Source organism: Neoarius graeffei, chromosome 15, assembly GCF_027579695.1.
Source record: "Neoarius graeffei isolate fNeoGra1 chromosome 15, fNeoGra1.pri, whole genome shotgun sequence".
Lineage (NCBI taxonomy): Eukaryota > Metazoa > Chordata > Actinopteri > Siluriformes > Ariidae > Neoarius > Neoarius graeffei.
This window is the reverse complement of record NC_083583.1, coordinates 51,811,354-51,833,807: the sequence shown is the minus strand read 5'-3', so window position 1 is coordinate 51,833,807 and position 22,454 is coordinate 51,811,354. Positions and strand designations below refer to the sequence as shown.

The 22,454-nt window shown below is 43.4% G+C and overlaps 1 protein-coding gene across 9 annotated transcripts in view; it reads left to right on the top strand.

The window, feature by feature from the left end:
* The window catches only part of adgrl2a (adhesion G protein-coupled receptor L2a), a 244,320-nt gene that overhangs the window by 192,022 nt on the left and 29,844 nt on the right, over positions 1-22,454 (top strand). For all 9 annotated transcript variants that reach the window (XM_060941582.1, XM_060941576.1, XM_060941575.1 and 6 more), the window contains 5 exons: positions 13,398-13,581; positions 14,328-14,450; positions 19,020-19,225; positions 19,835-20,008; positions 20,215-20,424. In XM_060941582.1, coding sequence (XP_060797565.1) covers positions 13,398-13,581; positions 14,328-14,450; positions 19,020-19,225; positions 19,835-20,008; positions 20,215-20,424 — 897 coding nt within the window. The remainder of the gene's footprint in view (positions 1-13,397; positions 13,582-14,327; positions 14,451-19,019; positions 19,226-19,834; positions 20,009-20,214; positions 20,425-22,454) is intronic.

Sequence of the window (22,454 nt, the reverse complement as noted above, 5' to 3'; positions counted from 1 at the left end):
AAGTGATTTATATAGGTAGCGGTCCGAGTGAATGACCTTGACGTCCGTAACGTCACTGCAGGAAGGCTATCGGTCTCATCGCCATTTCCGCTATACTAAAACACAGAGCTGACTGCAACTCCGATCCTCCATTTTGAGCTAATTTATCGCCATGCCACGTAGATGTGTTGCTGGCCGGTGCAGCAACACGACAGAAGGTGGATTTACGTTGCATTCATGGTCCAAGAATGTTCAAACTGCAAAGATTTGGACGCGTTTTGCGAGAAGTTCACGGGCACATTGGGCACCTACGGTACGAAGTGGTCTGTCCTCTGCTCTGCACATTTTACTGAAGACTCGTACGAGACCTCTGCTCTGTTGAGGAGCGTTGGCTATAAACCCGTATTGAAAGAGGGTGCAGTACCAACAATTAAAGGAAAAGAAAAGGAAAGTAAGTTCAGTTGCACCAGTTCTCCCAGAGTGTGAGCCGAGGGTTGTTGCTAAAACCCAGGATGAAACAGGACATGACATATTATCGCTCGGGCAGTGACCTCCCGGCGGTTGTTGCTAAAACCAGTGATGTCCCGTCCCAGGTTTTAGTAATTGCCTGAGCCGAGCAGTAATGGCGGAGTACTCGGTAATGGAAAATGGAGAATGAGTGGACCGGCCGTCTGATTTCTCCACTGGATATGCTCGCCTCAGCAGCAATATCTCACCCTTATGTGGAAGAAGCGAATAAACGAACCGAACAAACAACTGAAAGTCAGATTGTTTCAAAACAGTCGGCCACAAGGTCGGCCTTCAAGAAGCGAAAACATAGATGGGTAAGATGCGACTCTCATTTGGATATAAAACAACAAAAACAACAACACGCGTTGTTTACCTGCATTTAGATTAATACATGTAACTTGTATTGTGTGTTTAAGTTAGCGGTATAAGATGATTTAATTTGCTTCAGAATGTGATTGTCTCAGTTCATCTGATTATTTAATTAGCCTTTTACGTTTTATCAGTGAAAATGCATGCATGTACATGTCTGTTGCATAAGTTATAACGCCTATCCTGTTTTAATGAGAGTCAACCCACAATCAGTGAAGTCAAATCAGTCTTAGTTGAGCAAGTCAGTGATGGTATTTCTTACTTTCACCATAAATGTTTATTTATATGACTTTGGTCTATAGCTGTCAAAGGCCTCGGCCTTAAAACCGGTTACCGCTGTGATGTCACGCACTCAGGGCTGGCTGGCTCAGCGGGGCAGCTCGAACGCCAACTTTGCGGTCGATTTTAACTCTCAAAAATATATACACTCACCGGCCACTTTATTAGGTACACCATGCTAGTAATGGGTTGGACCCCCTTTTGCCTTCAGAACTGCCTCAATTCTTCGTGGCATAGATTCAACAAGGTGCTGGAAGCATTCCTCAGAGAGTTTGGTCCATATTGACATGATGGCATCACACAGTTGGCGCAGATTTGTCGGCTGCACATCCATGATGCGAATCTCCCGTTCCACCACATCCCAAAGATGCTCTATTGGATTGAGATCTGGTGACTGTGGAGGCCATTTGAGTACAGTGAACTCATTGTCATGTTCAAGAAACCAGTCTGAGATGATTCCAGCTTTGACATGGCGCATTATCCTGCTGAAAGTAGCCATCAGAAGTTGGGTACATTGTGGTCATAAAGGGATGGACATGGTCAGCAACAATACTCAGGTAGGCTGTGGCGTTGCAACGATGCTCAATTGGTACCAAGGGGCTCAAAGAGTGCCAAGAAAATATTCCCCACACCATTACACCACCACCACCAGCCTGAACCGTTGATACAAGGCAGGATGGATCCATGCTTTCATGTTGTTGACGCCAAATTCTGACCCTACCATTCGAGTGTCGCAGCAGAAATCGAGACTCATCAGACCAGGCAACGTTTTTCCAATCTTCTATTGTCCAATTTCGATGAGCTTGTGCAAATTGTAGCCTCAGTTTCCTGTTCTTAGCTGAAAGGAGTGGCACCCGGCGTGGTCTTCTGCTGCTGTAGCCCATCTGCCTCAAAGTTCGACGTACTGTGCGTTCAGAGATGCTCTTCTGCCTACCTTGGTTGTAACGGGTGGTTATTTGAGTCACTGTTGCCTTTCTATCAGCTCGAACCAGTCTGGCCATTCTCCTCTGACCTCTGGCATCAACAAGGCATTTCCGCCCACAGAACTGCCGCTCACTGGATATTTTTTCTTTTTCGGACCATTCTCTGTAAACCCTAGAGATGGTTGTGCGTGAAAATCCCAGTAGATCAGCAGTTTCTGAAATACTCAGACCAGCCCTTCTGGCACCAACAACCATGCCACGTTCAAAGTCACTCAAATCACCTTTCTTCCCCATACTGATGCTCGGTTTGAACTGCAGGAGATTGTCTTGACCATGTCTACATGCCTAAATGCACTGAGTTGCCGCCATGTGATTGGCTGATTAGAAATTAAGTGTTAACGAGCAGTTGGACAGGTGTACCTAATAAAGTGGCCGGTGAGTGTATATATATATATTTTTTTTCCCATTTATGCAGCATACAAGAGTCAAGGATGGAGATACTATCCACTCAGAAATGTATTTAAAAATAAAGATTCTGCGTATCTCATTTAAGGTTTCATTGTAGCTACTGAAATGATTCCAAATTCAGATAAAGATATGACAAATTTCAAATCACTGCTTTCAGATGTGCAAAAAGATTATCTCTCCATCAGGGTAGGCCGATGCAAATTCTCCACTCACTGCATTAATGAATAAAATATTGAATCTTATTCAAGGCATTCTGTAGAGTAGGGAGAAAAATAAACAGAGGGCTTGGTTTGAGGAAAAGGGCAGTGAAGGACTACCGTTTAGTACTTGGTGTCCCAAAATAAATGAATTGAATGCATCTATGTGATGAACATCAGTAAAGGTGGAATAAAGGGACTGACTTAACATAACAGGAATCCCATGCACACCAAGCCCAGTGTCTAAAGTTGTTCCTGCGCCTCAGGCAGCACCCATCTCCGTTTCCATAGCCCTCTCGCCTATACAGCTAGGGTTACGGGGGGGGCTAGTCCTCTGGTAACCGCGAGAGTTTGACTTCCCCACTCACATCTGTATCACAGCGTGCTTTGCTAGACAGCAGTAGGTACCATTTTTATGATGGTCTTTGGTATGACCTGACTGTAAGTAGACCTCACAATCTCCTGACCGAGAGGCGGACACGCTAACCGCTAGCCCAACTCGCGACCCAGGCTAGTGTAAAGTTTGCTAAAATATCTTATTGACAAATGTGATGCATTTTAGCCTGTATTGGATTATTGAATTTGAATACTGCAATGCTTACCAGCTGAACATGAGTCAACTGACTTGAACCTCATTTACCTCTTTTCCACCAAATCAGTTCCAGGGCTGGTGCTGGTTCACAACTCGTTCAACTTGCGAGCCAGCTGAGAACCAGTTTGCTTTTCCATAGCTCGCGGTGCTAAGGGAAGCCACGTCATTACGTCGCTGTATATGTCAGTTACGTAGTTGTATATGTCAGTTACGTCGCTACGTTTGCATAAACCTTGGCGCGAATATCGAAGCAAAAACAACACGGAAGAAGCAGCAGCAACAACAACAATAATAATTAAAGCCGCAAGCGGCCTCGACGGGCCCTCGCGCCAGCGGCCAAGGGGGGCGGGGGCATGCGTCCCTGCGAAATACCTTCCACAGCTTCTGCGGCAAGAGACATTACTCCCACAATGGCGACAAAGCACAGAATTGGACACATGGCAACAATAGGGTCTCGCACTTCATGCGTTGTCGACCATGGCAAGCGCCTCAATAAGGGTCTTGAAAAGAGTTTGCTTGCCAAGTTTGACAAATCAGAAGCTGCAATATCATTTTTGCCATAATCAGCACCCCCAGGGGCGAAAGTGCACAAAATTTGGCGTATATGTCAGGTGAGCTATGAAGAGTTTGCGTATGAAGTTTGATGACAATTGAGTAAATAGAAGATGAGATATAGATTTGTGAAGAATAAATTTTTTGGTTTTTCCCATGTCAGTAGGTGGCGCTATGCTGTACATGAGCGATTATGAGATGGAAAAATAAGTGTCTACAACAGCAACGTACAATCACAAGGTAGTGGTGTGAAGGAAAAGCATTATGGAATTATTTACCAAAAACCCGTTTTGGAGCAACTGCGTGGGCCAAAAACAGCGCCCCCCATGGACGAAAATTCCCAAAATGTGGTATACATGACATGGGAGGTAGTAAGAGGGTGGCCGTGAAGTTTGACCAAATTTGAGGAAAGATTGGATTTTTTGCCCAAAAATAGCGCCCCCAGTGGCAAAACATCACAGAAATTGGGTCACATGTCAGAAGCCCAATGAGTGATTGGCGTGTGAAGTATGAGCAGTGTTGAGCAATTAGAAGATTTGTTATGAATTTTTAAGCATGTAAAATTCTGCATTGAAAAATGATTGACGTATAACTTCTGAACGGTTTACCCTACGTGAAACGTATTTAGCAACTTTTGTCAGCCATGTCTGTAGATGATGTGTATCAATTTTGGTGATGTTCCTATGAACGGTCTAGGAGGAGTTGCACCGTCTTCGTGGGCATGCATTTCGCACAAAAGTGAAATTACCTCACTTCCTGTAGGGCGTGGCTAATGCATTGGCATTACAGTTTTGTCCGGCTTGGTGAGATACATATGCGTACTAAAGGGCATGCCACTACTAGAAACTACATGGCAACCAGGCACCTTAATGCGAGAGGCAAAAATCACAACACGTTAGGGGGCGCTATAGAGGCCCTGAGGCCCGCCTGGATCTGGGCTTCTGGTTCTCAGAAGCGGTGGCAGTCTAAGAAAAAGGAGCCAAATTTCGAGCGTCGTCGACCATGGCAAGCGCCCCAATAAGGGTCTTGTAAAGAGTTTGCTTGCCAAGGTTGACAAATCAGAAGCTGCAATATCATTTCTGCCATAACCAGCACCCCCAGGGGCGAAAGTGCACAAAATTTGGCGTATATGTCAGGTGAGCTATGAAGAGTTTGCGTATGAAGTGTGATGAAAATTGAGTAAATAGAAGATGAGATATAGATTTTTGAAGAATAAATTTTTTGGTTTTTCCCATGTCAGTAGGTGGCGCTATGCTGTACATGAGCGATTATGAGTTGGAAAAATAAGTGTCTACAACAGCAACGTACTATCACAAGGTAGTGGTGTGAAGGAAAAGCATTATGGAGTTATTAACAGGAAACCCATTTTGGAGAAATTGCCTCGGCCAAAAACAGCGCCCCCCATGGACGAAAATTCCCAAAATGTGGTATACATGACATGGGAGGTAGTAAGAGGGTGGCCGTGAAGTTTGACCAAATTTGAGGAAAGATTGGATTTTTTTCCCAAAAATAGCGCCCCCAGTGGCGAAATATCACAGAAATTGGGTAACATGTCAGAAGCCCAATGAGTGATTAGCGTGTGAAGTATGAGCAGTATTGAGCAATTGGAAGATTTGTTATGAATTTTTTAGCATGTAAAATTTTGAAGTGAAAATTGATTGACGTATAACTTCTGAACGGTTTATCCTATGTGAAACTTATTTAGTAACTTTTGTCAGCCATGTCTGTAGATGATGTGTATCAATTTTGGTGACATTCCCGTGAACGGTCTAGGAGGAGTTGCGCCGTCTTCGTGGCCATGCATTTCGCACAAAAGTGAAATTACCTCACTTCCTGTTGGGCGTGGCTAATGCATTGGCATTACATTTTTGTCCGGCTTAGTGAGATACATATGCGTACCAAATGGCATGCCAGTACTACAAACTATATGGCAACCAGGCACCTTAATGCGGGAGGCCAAAATCACAACGACTTAGGGGGCGCAATAGAGGCCCTGAGCCCCGGCCAAGTTTGGGCTTTTGGTTCTGAGTAGCGGTGGCAATTCTCGGAAGTGGTGCCAAATTTCGTGCGTTTTCGCCCATGGCAAGCGCCCCGAAAATGGCCCAACAGCGGAGAAAAATAAAGAAGAAGAAGACGGAAGAATAATAATAGTGAACTCTTACAAGAACAATAGGGCCTTCGCCCATAGGGCTCGGGCCCTAATAATGGATGACTTCGCGTTTGTACAGCTGCTGCTTCTAGTCGCTTAAAAATGGCGATCTTTCGCGGTCTTGTTATTGTTGTCGGTCTTAACAACTCCGCCCCCCCCCGCTGACGTAAGCGGTTCTTTCCTCTGGCCCAGCAGAGAGTTGGTGCTAGCCTGGAACCGGTTTTTCTGGCCCCAGAGCCAGTTCTTTGTCAGTGGAAACAGAAAACCCGGTTCCAAACTAAGCACTGGCCCCGAACCAGCCCTGGAACTGCTTTGGTGGAAAAGCGGCAACTGAGCATTGCAGGCCTATCAGGGTTTCGAAACAAGCATTAAACGTGACCGTTTTATTTAAGATTGTCACTTTATCCAGTGACTTACGATCCTGTGAAATGGCACAAGTAGGAATAAAAAAGAAGTGCAATTCCTATTTGGTTCATCCAATATAGGTGTGTTGTGCTTCCTTTGGCATTCAGAATCGCATAAAGAGATGACGGATGCTTTCGAACGAACACAAAAATGACCTTATTGTGCCGTTAATGCAAATTGGATGGCTGCGCAGTCTTGCGGTAAGCAGCCCTTTATACTTTGTCCCAAATATGCTTTGTTGGGTTGAGATGTGGAGGTTAAACAGACCACTGAAGCCATGAAAGAAAAAGCTGTTATGCTCCTGCAACCATTCAGTGACAATACATGCCTTGAGATATGGTGCATTATCATGCTTTATGTGCAAGTGTGGATAAACTCTAGTCATGGAGGGATGAACGTGTGCCAGGAAAATATTTCCTGCCTCATAGGTACTGATTCTCCTTTGGAGAAACTAAGCGTTTCAGAGCGAGAGCTGCACGATTCCTGGACAAGTTACTGTTCTGCATTTTCCATCACGCTACAGGGAACATTACCATTATATAAAATAGCAGAAAGGAAACAACTTACATAATGCGTGCCATTTTAGCATGTAACAAAGGTAGACAAAATAAAAGCAAACCTGCACCAGGTTGAGCTTTTTGCGCCTGCGAACATTTACCTTGATGTATCTTTTTAAAAGCTTTTTAAGTGGTGCAGCAGTAGTCACAGGGTTCAGTTTCACACGTCAAGTCTATTTTTGTCATTTCACGAGCAGCATGCATGACATTCAGCACAGCAAACTCCATGACAATAACTCCTGGTCTGCAGATGAGTTCCAAACCTGGTTCAGGAAGTAAAAAGGTTCCTGGATCTATGGCCCAGGAACTAGTGGAAACATGCCTTGATTTCTCAACACACTGGTGACACTGAGATACCTTATCACACTCCCTGTGCGGCTGAAGTCCAATTCTAATCAGCACGACGTAAAAGAAATCTTGATTTTTCTCAGGCCAGGCAACTTTTCCCGTTTCCCATGTTGTGGCCCGTTTGAGACCGCGTCCCATAAATGCGTCCGAGATGGTATTTAGCCCAGCAGTGTTCGATGGTGATGCGATTAGTCTAGTTGTAGCCCGGCTGCGTTCTTGCATGATTATTACCGTCCTCTTTTGACCTCTCTGTCAAGCTGTTTTCATTCACAGTGCTTGCTGAACGTTTGTTTTTGCTCCATTGTTAAAAATATTTGGAATGGTTTTGTGTGCAAAGTAGAGCCCTGCACTCCCGCGGGAGTCCCGCGGAACCCGCGGGACCCGACGCAAAGCAGTGCGGCGCGGGACAAATTTTGAAAGCTCATTGCGGGTGGGAGGGGGAGTGCACAATGTGGGAGCGGGCGGGAGAGGTGATAAGCTGCAGGATGTGGTCTAATCTCGCGTACGTTTCCGATTCCTTTCCGCTCTTCCGTGTTTGAGATCTCCGATCATGGCAGAAGAGCAGAGCTCCTCTAGTGAAGCTCACAGTGCTTCAGAAGTAAGACTTCCTAGAATGTAAACGCGAAGAGTGACATATAAGCTATGTGCAATGTACAATATTCTTAATATCCACTGTAGATTTTGGTAGGTGTGTTGGGTATCTCTGTAAAGCCTCAGCTGCGCATGCCGCCTGGCAACGCGCACCCTCGCTCCGTGCGCTAGGTGAAGGATCGGTCAGTGGAGAGCTCAGCTAAGCTCAGCATGTTTAATTCCCCAAGCCAATGACAAGAACTTTCGTGAGAAATAATGCAAACATCTGCATCATGCGGGATTTGCGGGCGGGAGCGGGACAAAATATGGCAGGCGCGGGCGGGAGCGGGACTGAAAATCATAATTCTTTGCGGGAGCGAGCGGGAGCGGGACTGCACAATGCGGGAGCAGGACTGAAAATTCTGTCCCACGCAGACCTCTAGTGCAAAGCTCAGGACAACAGCTGTTTAGGAGATACTTGATCACACCACATTAAAAGTCAGTAATGCCTGTGTCACACATTGGTGTTTCAGGATACGTACTGTAGCAGTAAGGAAGGAACGTCACAGCATCGCCAGCTTACGTAGCTAATACTCTAGGATGCGTAACACGATCTCCTTGTACACCAGGGTGCGGCGCATTTTTAAGTCCATAGCACATGCGTAGCAGCTTTGACACGTCACATGTACGGTGTAAAAACGAAAGCTACGTAGCAGTGACACAGCGGGAACGTTGCTCGAACACCTATTGCGCCGTGCGAACGCTTCAGTCGATATGCGACGTAACTGTGGCGTGCGCTGTAAATAAAAGGGCTGAGACATGTCTTATTTCAATTTTGTAAAGCAAACAAGTGACCCTTACCATGACAGGCTGCTCTCTGAGCTTTGAGTCCAGTGAAGCCGTTTAATTCATCATATAGCCAGTTTTAATAAAACGTGCGCGCAGTCCGGAGCACGCCCGAGACTCCTGCGCAAAGAAGGAGCTTTTGTCGAAAATTTCTTGGATTTTACATGAATACTAGGTAGGAACCCATCGTTTTGAATACACTCGCTGAGAAAGGCAAGTCTGGGGCGATCTTTACTCGCCATTAGATTTCACAACTTGCGTTTGGCGAGTAGCGAGTGCACTGTAAATAAAAAAGAGCTTCGACATGTCTTATTTAAATATCCCTAAATGTAACACTTAGAAGACATGTCTTGTGTCTACTGATAACCGCCGGTGTCTTTATAATACATACGTGTATTTTCTTGCATCCTTCATATACACCCATGTCATTAAAGACACTGAAGTATTATTTAAATACCCCGGTGTTTCGTGTAAATACCCTAGACGTGTCTTTTTTTTTTTACAGTGTACAAAACGTTGCCGATACACCACAGGTACGCAGTGGCATACGCCTCAGTACGCCATAACTTTACGTCCCTTGAACCCCATACAAGCCCCAGATACACCACAGGAACGCTACAGAAACATCACACATATGCCATGTACGTCACAGGGCTTTAATTTTGGATGAAATATGCTTCATTTCTTAGCGTTTGACCCATACGCTGCTGACATGGCAAGATACGAGACAGTGTGACACAGGCTTTAGGTCACTTCCAATGCATAATTGAACAATAACTGACACGATGCTAGATATACGCATCAGCCTGATTTATACCCTATGCTGTAATTGTTACATTATTATGGTGTAAAATTATTTGGTAACAGTGTAGATGGAAATATGCTTGAAAGATTTTCACACAAGTCCTAAAAGTAGATAAAGAGAACCCAGTTAAACAAATGAGACAAAAATATTATACTTGGCCATTTATTTATTGAGGAAAAGGATCCAATATTACATATCTGTGAGTGGCAAAACTATGTGAACCTTTGCTTTCAGTATCTGGTGTGACCCCCTTGTGCAACAATAACCGCAACTAAACATTTCCAGTAACTGTTGATCAGTCCTGCACACCGGCTTGGAGGAATTTTAGCCCATTCCTCCATACAGAACAGCTTCAACTCTGGGATGTTGGTGGGTTTCCTCACATGAACTGCTCGCTTCAGGTCCTTCCACAACATTTTGACTGGTTTAAGGTCAGGACTTTGACTTGGCCATTCCAAAACATTAACTTTATTCTTCTTTAACCATTCTTTGGTAGAACGACTTGTGTGCTTAGGGTCATTGTCTTGCTGCATGACCGACCTTCTCTTGAGATTCAGTTCATGGACAGATGTCCTGACATTTTCCTTTAGAATTTGCTGGTATAATTCAGAATTTATTGTTCCATCAATGATGGCAAGCCGTCCTGGCCCAGATGCAGCAAAACAGGCCCAAACCATGATACTACCACCACCACCATGTTTCACAGATGGGATAAGGTTCTTATGCTGGAATGCAGTGTTTTCCTTTCTCCAAACATGACGCTTCTCATTTAAACCAAAAAGTTCTATTTTGGTCTCATCTGTCCACAAAACATTTTTCCAATAGCCTTCTGGCTTGTCCACGTGATCTTTAGCAAACCACAGATGAGCAGCAGTGTTCTTTTTGGCGAGCAGTGGCTTTCTCCTTGTAACCCTGCCATGCACACCATTGTTGTTCAGTGTTCTCCTGATGGTGGACTCATGAACATTAACATTAGCCAATGTAAGAGAGGCCTTCAGTTGCTTAGAAGTTACCCTGGGGTCCTTTGTGACCTCGCCGACTATTACACGCCTTGCTCTTCTTATTTTCCTCAATAAATAAATGACCAAGTATAATATTTTTGTCTCATTTGTTTAACTGGGTTCTCTTTATCTACTTTTAGGACTTGTGTGAAAATCTGATGATGTTTTAAGTCATATTTATGCAGAAATATAGAAAATTCTAAAGGGTTCACAAACTTTCAAGCACCACTGTATGTGGTCACGCATCACTGGTGCTAACCAAGAGCGATATAGAAAAGGTGCTAAATTAACCAGTTCCCAAAGAAGTAAGCAGAATTGATGGGACTAAAGATGCTAAAAGAAAATAAAAAAAAAGAGGGCTCAGGCTTGTGTCGTGAAGTGCTGCAGGGAACTGGAAACCCTGGTACTCGGAGAAACGAGCTGTTGGTAGTCAGACACCAATGTCAACAACAGCTAGCGGCAGTAGCCTGCAGGTGTGAATAGATAGAGATAGATGAAGAGCAGGAGTTTGGAGCCACAGAGCAAACTGCAAAATCACAAGTCGACTCTCTGCAGGAGATATGCCTGCATCGTGGATTGGTTGGATAAATAGGCGAGTTATTTTTGCATTGTGATATTGAGTTATTTGTGCAGTTATAATGTTGTTTTGTAAGAGCCAGGATTTTCGCATATATTTGCATCTGATTAGCACATAGGAGAGCTGGAAGTGTATAACCACTACTTGCGGTGCTTTTGAATAATTACTGATGTATTGTGCACTCAGCATCCTCTGACCCCCCGACAGTTTGTGTGAGTACCCCCTGCTAGAAACATGTTATCAGTGCAAGCCTTAAGCATTTTAAAACTATATGCCCTCGGACTGTGTCATAGCATTGAACACTAACATCTTAAGTGCTGAATTAGTTAGGATTCCTGATGATTTATTAAATCAGTGGTTCTGAAATGGGTGGCAAGTTGGTGTAGTGGTTAGCGCTGTCGCCTCACAGCAAGAAGATCCTGGGTTCAAGCCCAGTGGCTGACGAGGGCCTTTCTGTATGGAGTTTGCATGTTCTCCCCGTGTCCGCGTGGGTTTCCTCCGGGTGCTCCGGTTTCCCCCACAGTCCAAAGACATGCAGGTTAGGTTAACTGGTGACTCTAAATTGACCGTAGGTGTGAATGGTTGTCTGTGTCTATGTGTCAGCCCTGTGATGACCTGGCGACTTGTCCAGGGTGTACCCCGTCTTTCGCCCGTAGTCAGCTGGGATAGGCTCCAGCTTGCCTGCGACCCTGTAGGACAGGATAAAGCGGCTAGAGATAATGGATGGATCCGAAACATTGTAATAATGCAGATTGGACAACAACGTTGTTGACGGGCTGCTGTGTCGACGGTGAAAGAGGGAGGCAGCGTCAAGCTTACACAGCACATTTGAATTAAACGTATTTTTGTATTGAAGATCTTGATCTTTTCGGATATGCTCATATGACAAATCGCTGATGTGTTAGCTGTGATTGATGTAACATTCGCAGCTGGTCGGTTCATAGAAGAACAAACTGTGATTGATTGTTTAGTGGAGATGGTGATGTCGGTGCAGGACCCATCCATGTGTTAGGGAGATGTGGTACAATGTATACAAATAGTACACAGTCAGTGCGTGTAAGAGAGAAGCAACAAACGGTCAAACATGTATTTGGATAGATTATATGATGATGTGCTGCTTGTTCAGAAAGATGGGTTTTGTCAATGCACAGCTGATTTATTTGCTAAACTATAGTGTTTGCGTCCTGTCGGGAAGCATAGCGCTGTCACTGCTGGATTGTTGTGGACGGTATCAGTATGCACCATGGTGGTCGGGAAATTTGCGACATCATTGCTCATTTTGGCGTTTTGGATTCTTGTGATTAAAAGTATCTACTGGATGTAAATACCTCCAGAATAACCCCTGGCATTCAGCACTTAGTAGTCAAGTCAAGTTTATTTGTATAGCGCTTTTAACAATAAACACTGTCACAAAGCAGCTTTACAGAATTCGAATGATTTAAAACATGAGCTAATTTTATCCCTAACCTATCCCCAATGAGCAAGCCTGTGGCAACGGTGGCAAGGAAAAACTCCCTCAGACGACACGAGGAAGAAACCTCGAGAGGAACCGGACTCCAAAGGGAACCCATCCTCATTTGGGCACCAACAGACAACATGACTATAACATTAACAGTTTTAACTGTTTTCGTTGATGTTCTAACTCTTCACTGATGGAAACTTGAGTGCAAAACTGTTCACGACAACTGCAGTCCTAAAGTTAGCAAGTCAACTGTAGTCCTCAGCATTACTGTAAGTGTCCAGAGCGTCTTCCAAGTGCGACTTTCGACTGTCCATATGGAGCCGTCCTCTACAGGAGCGATGTGATGAGACGCCAACCAGACACAGGGCATCAGGATGGATCAGGCAGGTCCGAGGAGCAGAAGAGGTCAGCATCTCGATCTCAGGATTGACATGTAACTCATGTCATGTAACTTAGTACATAGTGTCCTCGTTTTATTTCACTTGTGCTGAGAATACTATGCTGAAATACAGGGCCAAAACACTACAAACTGTATTACTGTCCAGTTTCTCATAAACAGCATCTTATACTCACTGTTATTTTTCCTCTGTCTTTTCTTTACTGATTTTGCTTCTGGTGGAAGGAATGTGCTTTGATGCAGATCAGTTAAAAATCGGTTAACAAAAACATAGTGGTCATGGTGTTATGGCATGCATGTTTGTTTTTGTGGGCAAAGACGATCTGACACTACTATAAAGCAAAAAATACTTGGACCTTTGACCTCATTGTCATAACATGTGATAACATGCCAGTTCGTTTTCGGTTGCAGGCTATAGTGGATACCGTGGACAACCTGCTCCGGCCAGAAGCACTGAAGTCTTGGCGAGGCATGAATATCACAGAGCAGACTCATGCTGCCACCATGTTACTGGACACTCTGGAGGAAGGAGCTTTCGTCCTTGCTGACAATCTAATGGAACCAGCAATAGTGAAAGTGCCAGCAAGCAATATCAGTGAGTACTGCCAATAAATGTGGCCAACATATATAAAATATGGCTTACTTTCCGCAGTAGGATTTTGAGTCTGGACGTTTAAGGAGCGCATATGCTTTATGCTTCTTTGGGACGTGACCTTAGAACTCCAGACAGTGAAGCTGACTGTTGCATTCAAGCTACTGAGGCTTACACTTAAAAAATTAAATAACTGAGCCCAGTGCATAGCCAGGAGCTTTGGCGGTTCCAACTAACACGACAAATTTTTGGTTTTAAGGCTCTTCCATGAAAGACATAAAAATCAGATTTAGCAGGGGGTATGTTTGCAAAATGGTTTTGTCCATCATTGAAAAGAAACGAACACATTTTCCAAAGCAGTGTAGACTGCTGATTGTTGATGTCTCATCTGCGCAATAACGTTTGCAGCTTTTCAAGGGCATGAAATGCGCCTGCAGTCACAAAGTCAGTAATTACTATCAGCCTTGATACATGGAAATAGTCAGTTACAATCAGAGGGTAATTATTTGTATTTTTTGCACTTTGAGAGTAAATTTCCCTGACAAAATGCATAAAAAAGAACTAATAATTTTGACATTTGATTTTATTATATTCACTACAATCCCCTTGATATTAATTTGTTCGTTTTGTATGGAAGGCATGTTGAACTCCATTTTATATGTAGGAATGGTGAGATACAAATCAATGAAAAACCCTCAGTACAAAATGTTTTTTTTTGTTATTTTTTTTCCTTTTCTCTCTTTATCTAGTTCTGGATGTGTATGTGCTGAGCACAGACGGCCAGGTGCAGGACTTCAAGTTTCCCCAGAGCAGCAAGGGTGGTATATCTATCCAGCTGACAGCCAATACGGTTAAACTGAACAGTCGGAATGGTAAACACATATGTGCATGCACACACACACACACACAGGCAGAAGTGGTAAAAGATGTGCTTATAAGGCATGAGCACTATTAAGTGCCACTGCATGTTTTTGCATGTAACTGTGGAAAAGGTGGAAACTGTCAGGTGTTTTTTTTTTTTTTTTTAACACCCAGTGTGTTTCAATCTACAAATGTGCACCTGCACTTCTGACATTAGCAACTTGTTTCAGGTGCCTTCATTTAGATGATTATCACTTCAGAAATGTGCGATTTGAACATTGCCTATTTTGCACTGGTATGAAAATAGATGTACAGTATACGGTACATACATGTCAACCTTTGGTCAATCAAACCTGTATAACCAACCTCCAAAATCCGTATTTCCCTTATAAAATCCGTATAAGATGCAAATTAAAATCTCATCTCATTATCTCTAGCCGCTTTATCCTTCTACAGGGTCGCAGGCAAGCTGGAGCCTATCCCAGCTGACTACGGGCGAAAGGCGGGGTACACCCTGGACAAGTCTCCAGGTCATCACAGTGCTGACACATAGACACAGACAACCATTCACACTCACATTCACACCTACGGTCAATTTAGAGTCACCAGTTAACCTAACCTGCATGTCTTTGGACTGTGGGGGAAACCGGAGCACCCGGAGGAAACCCACGCGGACACGGGGAGAACATGCAAACTCCACACAGAAAGGCCCTCGCCGGCCCCGGGGCTCGAACCCAGGACCTTCTTGCTGTGAGGCGACAGCGCTAACCACTACACCACCGTGCCGCCCGCAAATTAAAATAATTTACCTAAAATTTGAATGATAATTAACAGTGATCTATCCCAGTTACTTTTTATTCAATATTGATAACAATAAACCTTCAGAATGAATACAAAGCTCCAATGTTTGACAAAAACACAAAGTGTTATCAGCGTAGTTACGAAGGAAATACTTCGTTGTTTGGAGACAGGTTTCACCGAGCGGCTATTATGCGCGAGACTTCATATTAGCCACAAAGTCAGAAAAATCTGTTCGTAAAATTACGTTATAATGACCAAATACAGTGAAAAGTATTTTTCCAGTCTCACTTGTGAAAGGTAATCCCATGTGATCTCGTTTGGACGGTAAACCTGTTGGTACAGTTAAACGCAGCACATGAATGAGGTATCTTTATTCTCGGCTACTGTCTAGACGCTATACCAGAGACGGTTGAAGAATCTCCACTTTGCCACATCCAATATGGCGGCGAGGATGACGTATGATTCTACGCAGAAGGCGGCGTCTATGTTTATATGTCTATGACTTCCCGGTTGGCGGGATTCTCGCAATGCGGTGTGCGCATGATCAAAAGTGGAACGAAGTCTCGCTACCACAAGATAACGCGTGATTTCATAAGACTCTTTACTGGCTGGCTGTGGTGTACAGTACGTTTGTAAATGTTATGCGCTCTTTTATCATCGTGGGAATTGATTATAGCTCTAAATAAATATTGAAGTTTTTTTAAAGAATCCATATAACTTTATTTGTACGCCCGTATACTACGTTTATTGAATCAAATCCGTATAAAATACGGACATTCCGTATAGGTTAACATGTATGTGTATATTTGTATATGTAGAAAACTCATCACAGAAATATTAAGTGGGTGATGTTTCTGGAGAAACAAACAACCTGGACAAAGATGCCTGGACAAAACGTTTATCATTAAATTGTTTCTTGAGATGTAATTTTGTATTTCAGCAGTCATGTTATTTTAACCTCAGCTAGGAAGCCAATCTTAAAGGGCATATTCTGGATCAATTTCGTGTTTTTTTTTTATATGAAAGTATGTCCCTTTACACACTCATCCAGAAGGGTCATTTTGCACAAGGCCATCTGTCTACAGCAGAAAAAAATAAAATAACAAAACGCGTCTGGAAAAATCCCAAGGGAGTCTGGAGCCAGATTCGTGACATCACCTGCGGAAGCGCCAGCAGGCTGCGCGAGCTTTGCACGGTTTCAGTGCACAGCCTGTGTACACCAAGCGCTCCTATTTCTCTCTCATTGTCCGGTCTTTTGGGAAATGATGAGTACTAATCCCATCAAGATTGGTGTTGCTACACCCTCCTACAATACATCTGTTAACCGTTTTAATAATTACGCGATAACGTTGAAGAAATTTGCAGAAAACCACCAGGTTGTTTTCTCATAAACAAACCAGCGCTGACGTAGGATTCAGAAGCAGGCGTCCCGCAGATGACGTCACGAAAATCAATGTTTCCCGGGAAATCCAAATGCCAAGTTTTTTCAGAGGCGGACCAATTTGCCTCAAATGGCTCGATTTCAACTGAATTTTTCTGGTATTGCGCAAGGTAAAAAAAAAAAATTGCAGAGAATGCAGAATGTTACAGATATTTGACCAAAGTTTAATATAAAATAGGAGAATTACATTGATATTTCACATGGCTGCCTTCTCCTCATTGTGCCTATTTTGATTATTTTGTCATTACAAATCAGTTACGTATAAAACGAGGTTTGGTCTTTATGAGAGGTCTTGGTCCCTATTTTTTTTTTGTTTTCTGATGCTAGTCGAACCCATTCCTTCTGTGATGGGTGCACGGGGCAATATGTTTCTTTTCCTTCAGGAGCACAGCACACCAACTTATTGATTTCAGACTTATAACACAGCACTGACGCCATCCCTTAGGCGAGACTGTCTAAAGACTTTTAGTCGTATTAATAACGCTGGAACGGTGGGCATGACTCGGCATATCTGGGGAGCTCCTGGATATCAGCAGTTTTAGCTCAGATATTGCAGCCCTGTCTGAAGCTGTTCGGCTCACAACTTTTCCAGTCCACATCTTTCTGTTAAATAAAAGGCCTGAACTTTAGCTTTGCGTCTCTCACTGCTGACTTCTTCTTCTCACTTCATTTAAAGGGCTACAGAGCGCCAGGTGGGATTCAGTGTACTACATAAAGACTCTCTCCATGTACTGTATCATAATACAGGGTGTTTCAAAAAATTTAATATCATTTCACAATCTAATAACTTTGCCAGTTCTTGTTCAGTTGACCTCAAATTTTAACAGCATGTGTGGAAACAGGTCAAAGTTTTATGCTTAATGTTTGTATTTTTTTTTAGGTATAGAAATGCCATTCACTGGAAAAGAAAAGGCGTTTTGTGTGTTAGAGTACACTCGGACACAGTCGAACAAGACTGTGCAGCGTGCGTTTATAGGGGTGTTCACACGGCACATATTTGCATCGATGCTGCACCGATGTATTTTGTTGCGATATATCTTACACCAGTGTAAATTTAGTGGAGCGTTCACACGTCACAAACCTGCTTACTAGAGAGAAGCGTGTTAGCACCGGTGCAGCCCCACTTGCGTTCACACGGCAGTTTTTGCGACCGTGCTATACGATAGTAATAATGCGGAAATGAAATACGCGCATGCGTGAAAATGTACTTCCTTTTCCCGGTTGTCATGGCATCACCAAGCGCCGGGAAAACAACGTGGATGAAGACACCAGTGTTGCCAGATACTGTTGACGTTTTCCAGCCCAAAATATGTTCAAATCCGCCAAAATGCACTTAAAACCGCCCAATCTGGCGACACTGGAAGACACGCAGTTCTGTTGTTGATATTCGTCATTTTGGAAGCGCAAAACACCAGGATGCAAATTATGCAATGCCCGTATGTAATCAACTCTCCTCCCGCGTAGCGAGTCTACCCCTGTAGCGTTCAGACGTCCCATTTTATATCGGTGCTGCCCCGCAAACTAGCATTTACTCTGGAGTAAATTTCTTAAACCACCTCCCGAGCAGGGTTAGATTTGCACCGGTTTAAGCAGCTTTCAGGGGCTACACCGGTATAACTTTGTACCGTGTGAACGCTCTACCGGGGCAGCCCCAGTGCTACACCGGAGTAAAAGTTGCCGTGTGAACACCCCTTATGAGACAGTTGAATAAAAATGCGCCAACTGCAATGCAGATTTGGACACGGCACAAAAGACTTTAGTCATCACACACTTGTGAAATTCCTCTTTGCATTTAACTGCAACCATCTGAAGAAGTGAACACATACACATACCCAGAGCAGTGGGCAGCCATGGTAACAGCGCCCGGGGAGGAATTAGGGGTTAGGTGCCTCGCTCAAGGGCACCTCAGCCCAAGGCCGTCCCATATTAACCTAACCGCATGTCTTTGGACTGTGGGGGGAAACCGGAGCACCCGGAGGAAACCCACGCAGACACGGGGAGAACATGCAAACTCCACACAGAAAGCCCCTCGCCGGCCGCTGGGCTCGAACCTACCAGAACCTTCTTGCTGTGAGGCGACCGCGCATATTGAAAATTTGTGCAATCGTTCATGGAATCCACATACCTTTGAATTTCTCATTCAAATTTTGAGGAATAAATCGTATATCGCTCAACATTAAGCCTGTTCAGGTTCATTTGCCTAGACTGTGTAGTTTCTGGGATATATCAAATTTTTTGAAACACCGTATACATTCCTGTTGTGGGCTACAGAAACCTAATCTTCATAAATCAGTGCCTCACCCCTTTCAATGTTGTTTTCATTTCCTTTAATGTATAGGTGTTGCCAAGTTGGTGTTTGCCCTGTACAAAAACCTGGGCCAGTTTCTGAGCACCGAGAATGCAACAATCAAACTGGGCAGCGAGGCGAACGGCCACAACTTCACCGTGGCCGTAAATTCAGATGTCATTGCTGCCTCGATCAACAAGGAATCCAGTCGAGTCTATATAACAGAGCCAGTGATTTTTACCCTGGAACATATCGATGTGAGTCCCACAGCTAAACAAATACACAAGCCTTAAGAGCAAGAGCAGTGGGAAGGCAGACAGAAAAGCTTGTAAACTTCGCCTCATTTTTAAATACCCTGCAAGGTCAGAGAGGTGTTTGTTTAAGCCATTGAACATGAAATTAACTAAGAATGAACTGTTAATTATTAGGGGGTCTTGACAAAATTCCTAATGAATACTAATTTGTTTGTCGACATTAGGATGTAAATGATACAATTTCCCTTTTTTTTTTCCCCGATTGGAAAATTAACTCCCAGATTAGCCAGACAATGTGGGATGAAATTACCAGAAGACCAATTATCATTTGTCTTTTAAAGTGGTCAGAAGTGCTCCCAGAGGAAGCCTCTGCTTGATTTTTCCTCTCTGTCAAAGTAATTGTGTGATTTTCACAGACATGCCTTAAAACCATTATACTCTCTATTAGAAGCTCATATAATCAATGGTCCCATGCTCAATTTCTCACTTCTTTTGCAATGGCACTGCACACCGAGCGCTTTACAGGTTTTTTTTTTTTTTTTTTGAGGATTTATAAGGAGAACAATTAACGCTTTATAAATTTATATGAGTAATTTGTCTTCTTTTTGCCAGATGCAACACTTTTTCAACTCAAACTGCTCCTTTTGGAATTACTCAGAAAGGAGCATGATGGGATACTGGTCCACACAAGGTTGCAAGCTTGTTAAGTCCAACAAAACCCACACAACATGCTCATGCAGCCATCTAACAAATTTCGCCATCCTTATGGCTCATCAGGAAATACTGGTAAGGTTGGATCGGAAGGAGTCGATGGTCCAGTAACCCTCACCCTCTTTATTTGTTGAATATATACAATACAGGCTGTGTTTGTAGCTCTGAGGAAGCTAGAACAGATGGTTGTGACACACATGATCTATCATTGCCTTGGCAAAACATTTTATTCATCTCTCCTCCCTATATGTCCTCTCTCGCTCCATCCTGTCGTTCTCCAGGGCCCAGGCAGAGAGCACAAGCTGCTGCTGACAGTCATCACTCGTGTGGGCATTGTGGTCTCACTCGTCTGCTTGGCCATGTGCATCTTCACATTCTGCTTCTTCCGTGGCCTGCAGAGTGACAGGAACACCATCCACAAGAACCTTTGCATTAACCTCTTCATTGCTGAACTCGTCTTCCTAATTGGCCGCAGCATGACAGAACTCAGGGTAGGCCCTGTGTGTGTGAACCACCAAGTTTGTGAGGCAGTTCTTCCTGACATATGCCATGTTGCGCCAAGGTGTCTCGTCCTCCAAGAGAAAATTTCAACAATTTATTATTTAGTCTTTGGCAGTGCAGGAAAGCAGCAAGACATGGTCAGCATGTTCGATTACTTGCTTTGTCATATTCCTTTGGTTTTTATCCATAGTCAGTTATTTAATTTTTTTTAAACACGAATGCATGCACTTTCTAGAGATTCGGTTTCTCGATGAGAATTAATAGCAGAAGTAACTAATACATCATTCATAGGTATTGTTCATAGGTTCATGGGTGATGTTTTAGAACTCCATTTTGTGAGCGTTAATCTACAAACCCCATTTCCAGAAAAGCTGGGATATTTTCCAAAATGCAATAAAAAATCTGTGATTTCTTAATTCACGTGAAGCTTTATTTAACTGGCAAAAGTACAAAGAAAATATTTTCAGTGGTTTTACTGACCAACTTAATTCATTGTATGTTGTAAATATAAATGAAGTTAGAATTTGATGCCTGCAACACACTCAAAAAAAAGTTGGGACAGAGGCATTATTACCATTGTGTTACATCACCTTTCCTTTTAATAACGCTTTTTAATCGTATGGGATCTGAAGATTCTAATTGTTGAACTTTTGCGTTTGGAATTTTTGTCCATTCTTGCTTGATACAAGACTTCAGTTGCTCAACAGTCCGTGGTCGCCATCATCTGATTCTCTTCTTCATGATCCTTCAGGATACATTCTCAACAGGAGACAGATCTGGACTGGCAGCAGGCCAGTCAAGCACATACACTCTGTTTACGAAGCCACGCTGTTGTAGTCCGTGCGGATTGAGGCCTGGCATTGTCCTGCTTAAATAAGCATGGACTTCCCAAGAAAAGACATTGCCTTGATGAATGTGTCTCTTAAATACCAATATATGCCCCAATATACCAATGGTACCTTCGCACACACATACAACTCACCCATGCTGTGAGCACTGATGCCTCCCATACTATCACAGATGCTGGTTTTTGCACCTTTCTCTGATAACAAACTGGGTGGTCGTGTTCACCTTTGGCACTGAGAACTCGACATCCGGTTTTCCTGCAAATAAGCTGAAATGTGGATTCATCTGACCACAGCATGCATTTCCACTGTCTTTCAGTCCATGTGAGATGAGTTCGGGCCCAGAGAAATCAGCGGCGTTTCTGCATAGAATTGATGAATGGGTTCCTCCTTGCGTAATACAGTTTCAGGATACATTTCTGGATGCAGTGACGGACTGTGTTAAGTGACAGCAGTTTTCTGAAGTACTCCTGAGCGCATGTGGCGAAATTTGTCACATTAGCGTGATGGTTTCTCAGGCAGTGACGCCCGAGGGCTCGAAGGTCACACACATTCAACAGTGGTTTCCGACCTTGCCATTTACGCGCTGAGATGTCTCCGAATTCCCTCAATCTTTTCACAGTACTGTAGATTTTGAACGACCTAAAATCTCTACAGTCTTGTGTTGAGAAATGTTCTTTTTTAAATTGATTAACATCTCTCTCATAAATTTTGGCACAAAAGAGTGAGCCATGACCCATCCTAGCTTGCAAAGACTGAGCCTTTGGTGCCGCTCCTTTTATATCCAATCATGACACCCTCACTTGTTACCAGTTAACCTGCTTATTGTGGAAGCTTCCAAAACGGTGTTACTTGAATACGGGTCTGTCTCAGAAACTGGTCTCTCATTTGGGACATTATGGTCAAAAAATAAATTTTCTAATTTTACTTTTTTTTTTTTTGCATTTACCCAACACTCAATGTTTCTTTTGTCCTGTTTAATAAGAATAAAGATAGCATCTTGCTTTATCCGGCCTCCACTGTGGAAAACTTTTATGATTACAATTCAAATGCTTTTGTAAAATTGATTTCCATATAAAATAACTCCATCATGAAGAATTAAAGCCCCTCCTTCACAGATGAGTGAAAATATTGAATAAATTTCCTCTTTTTGATTGCTTGGCTTAAAAATGGCA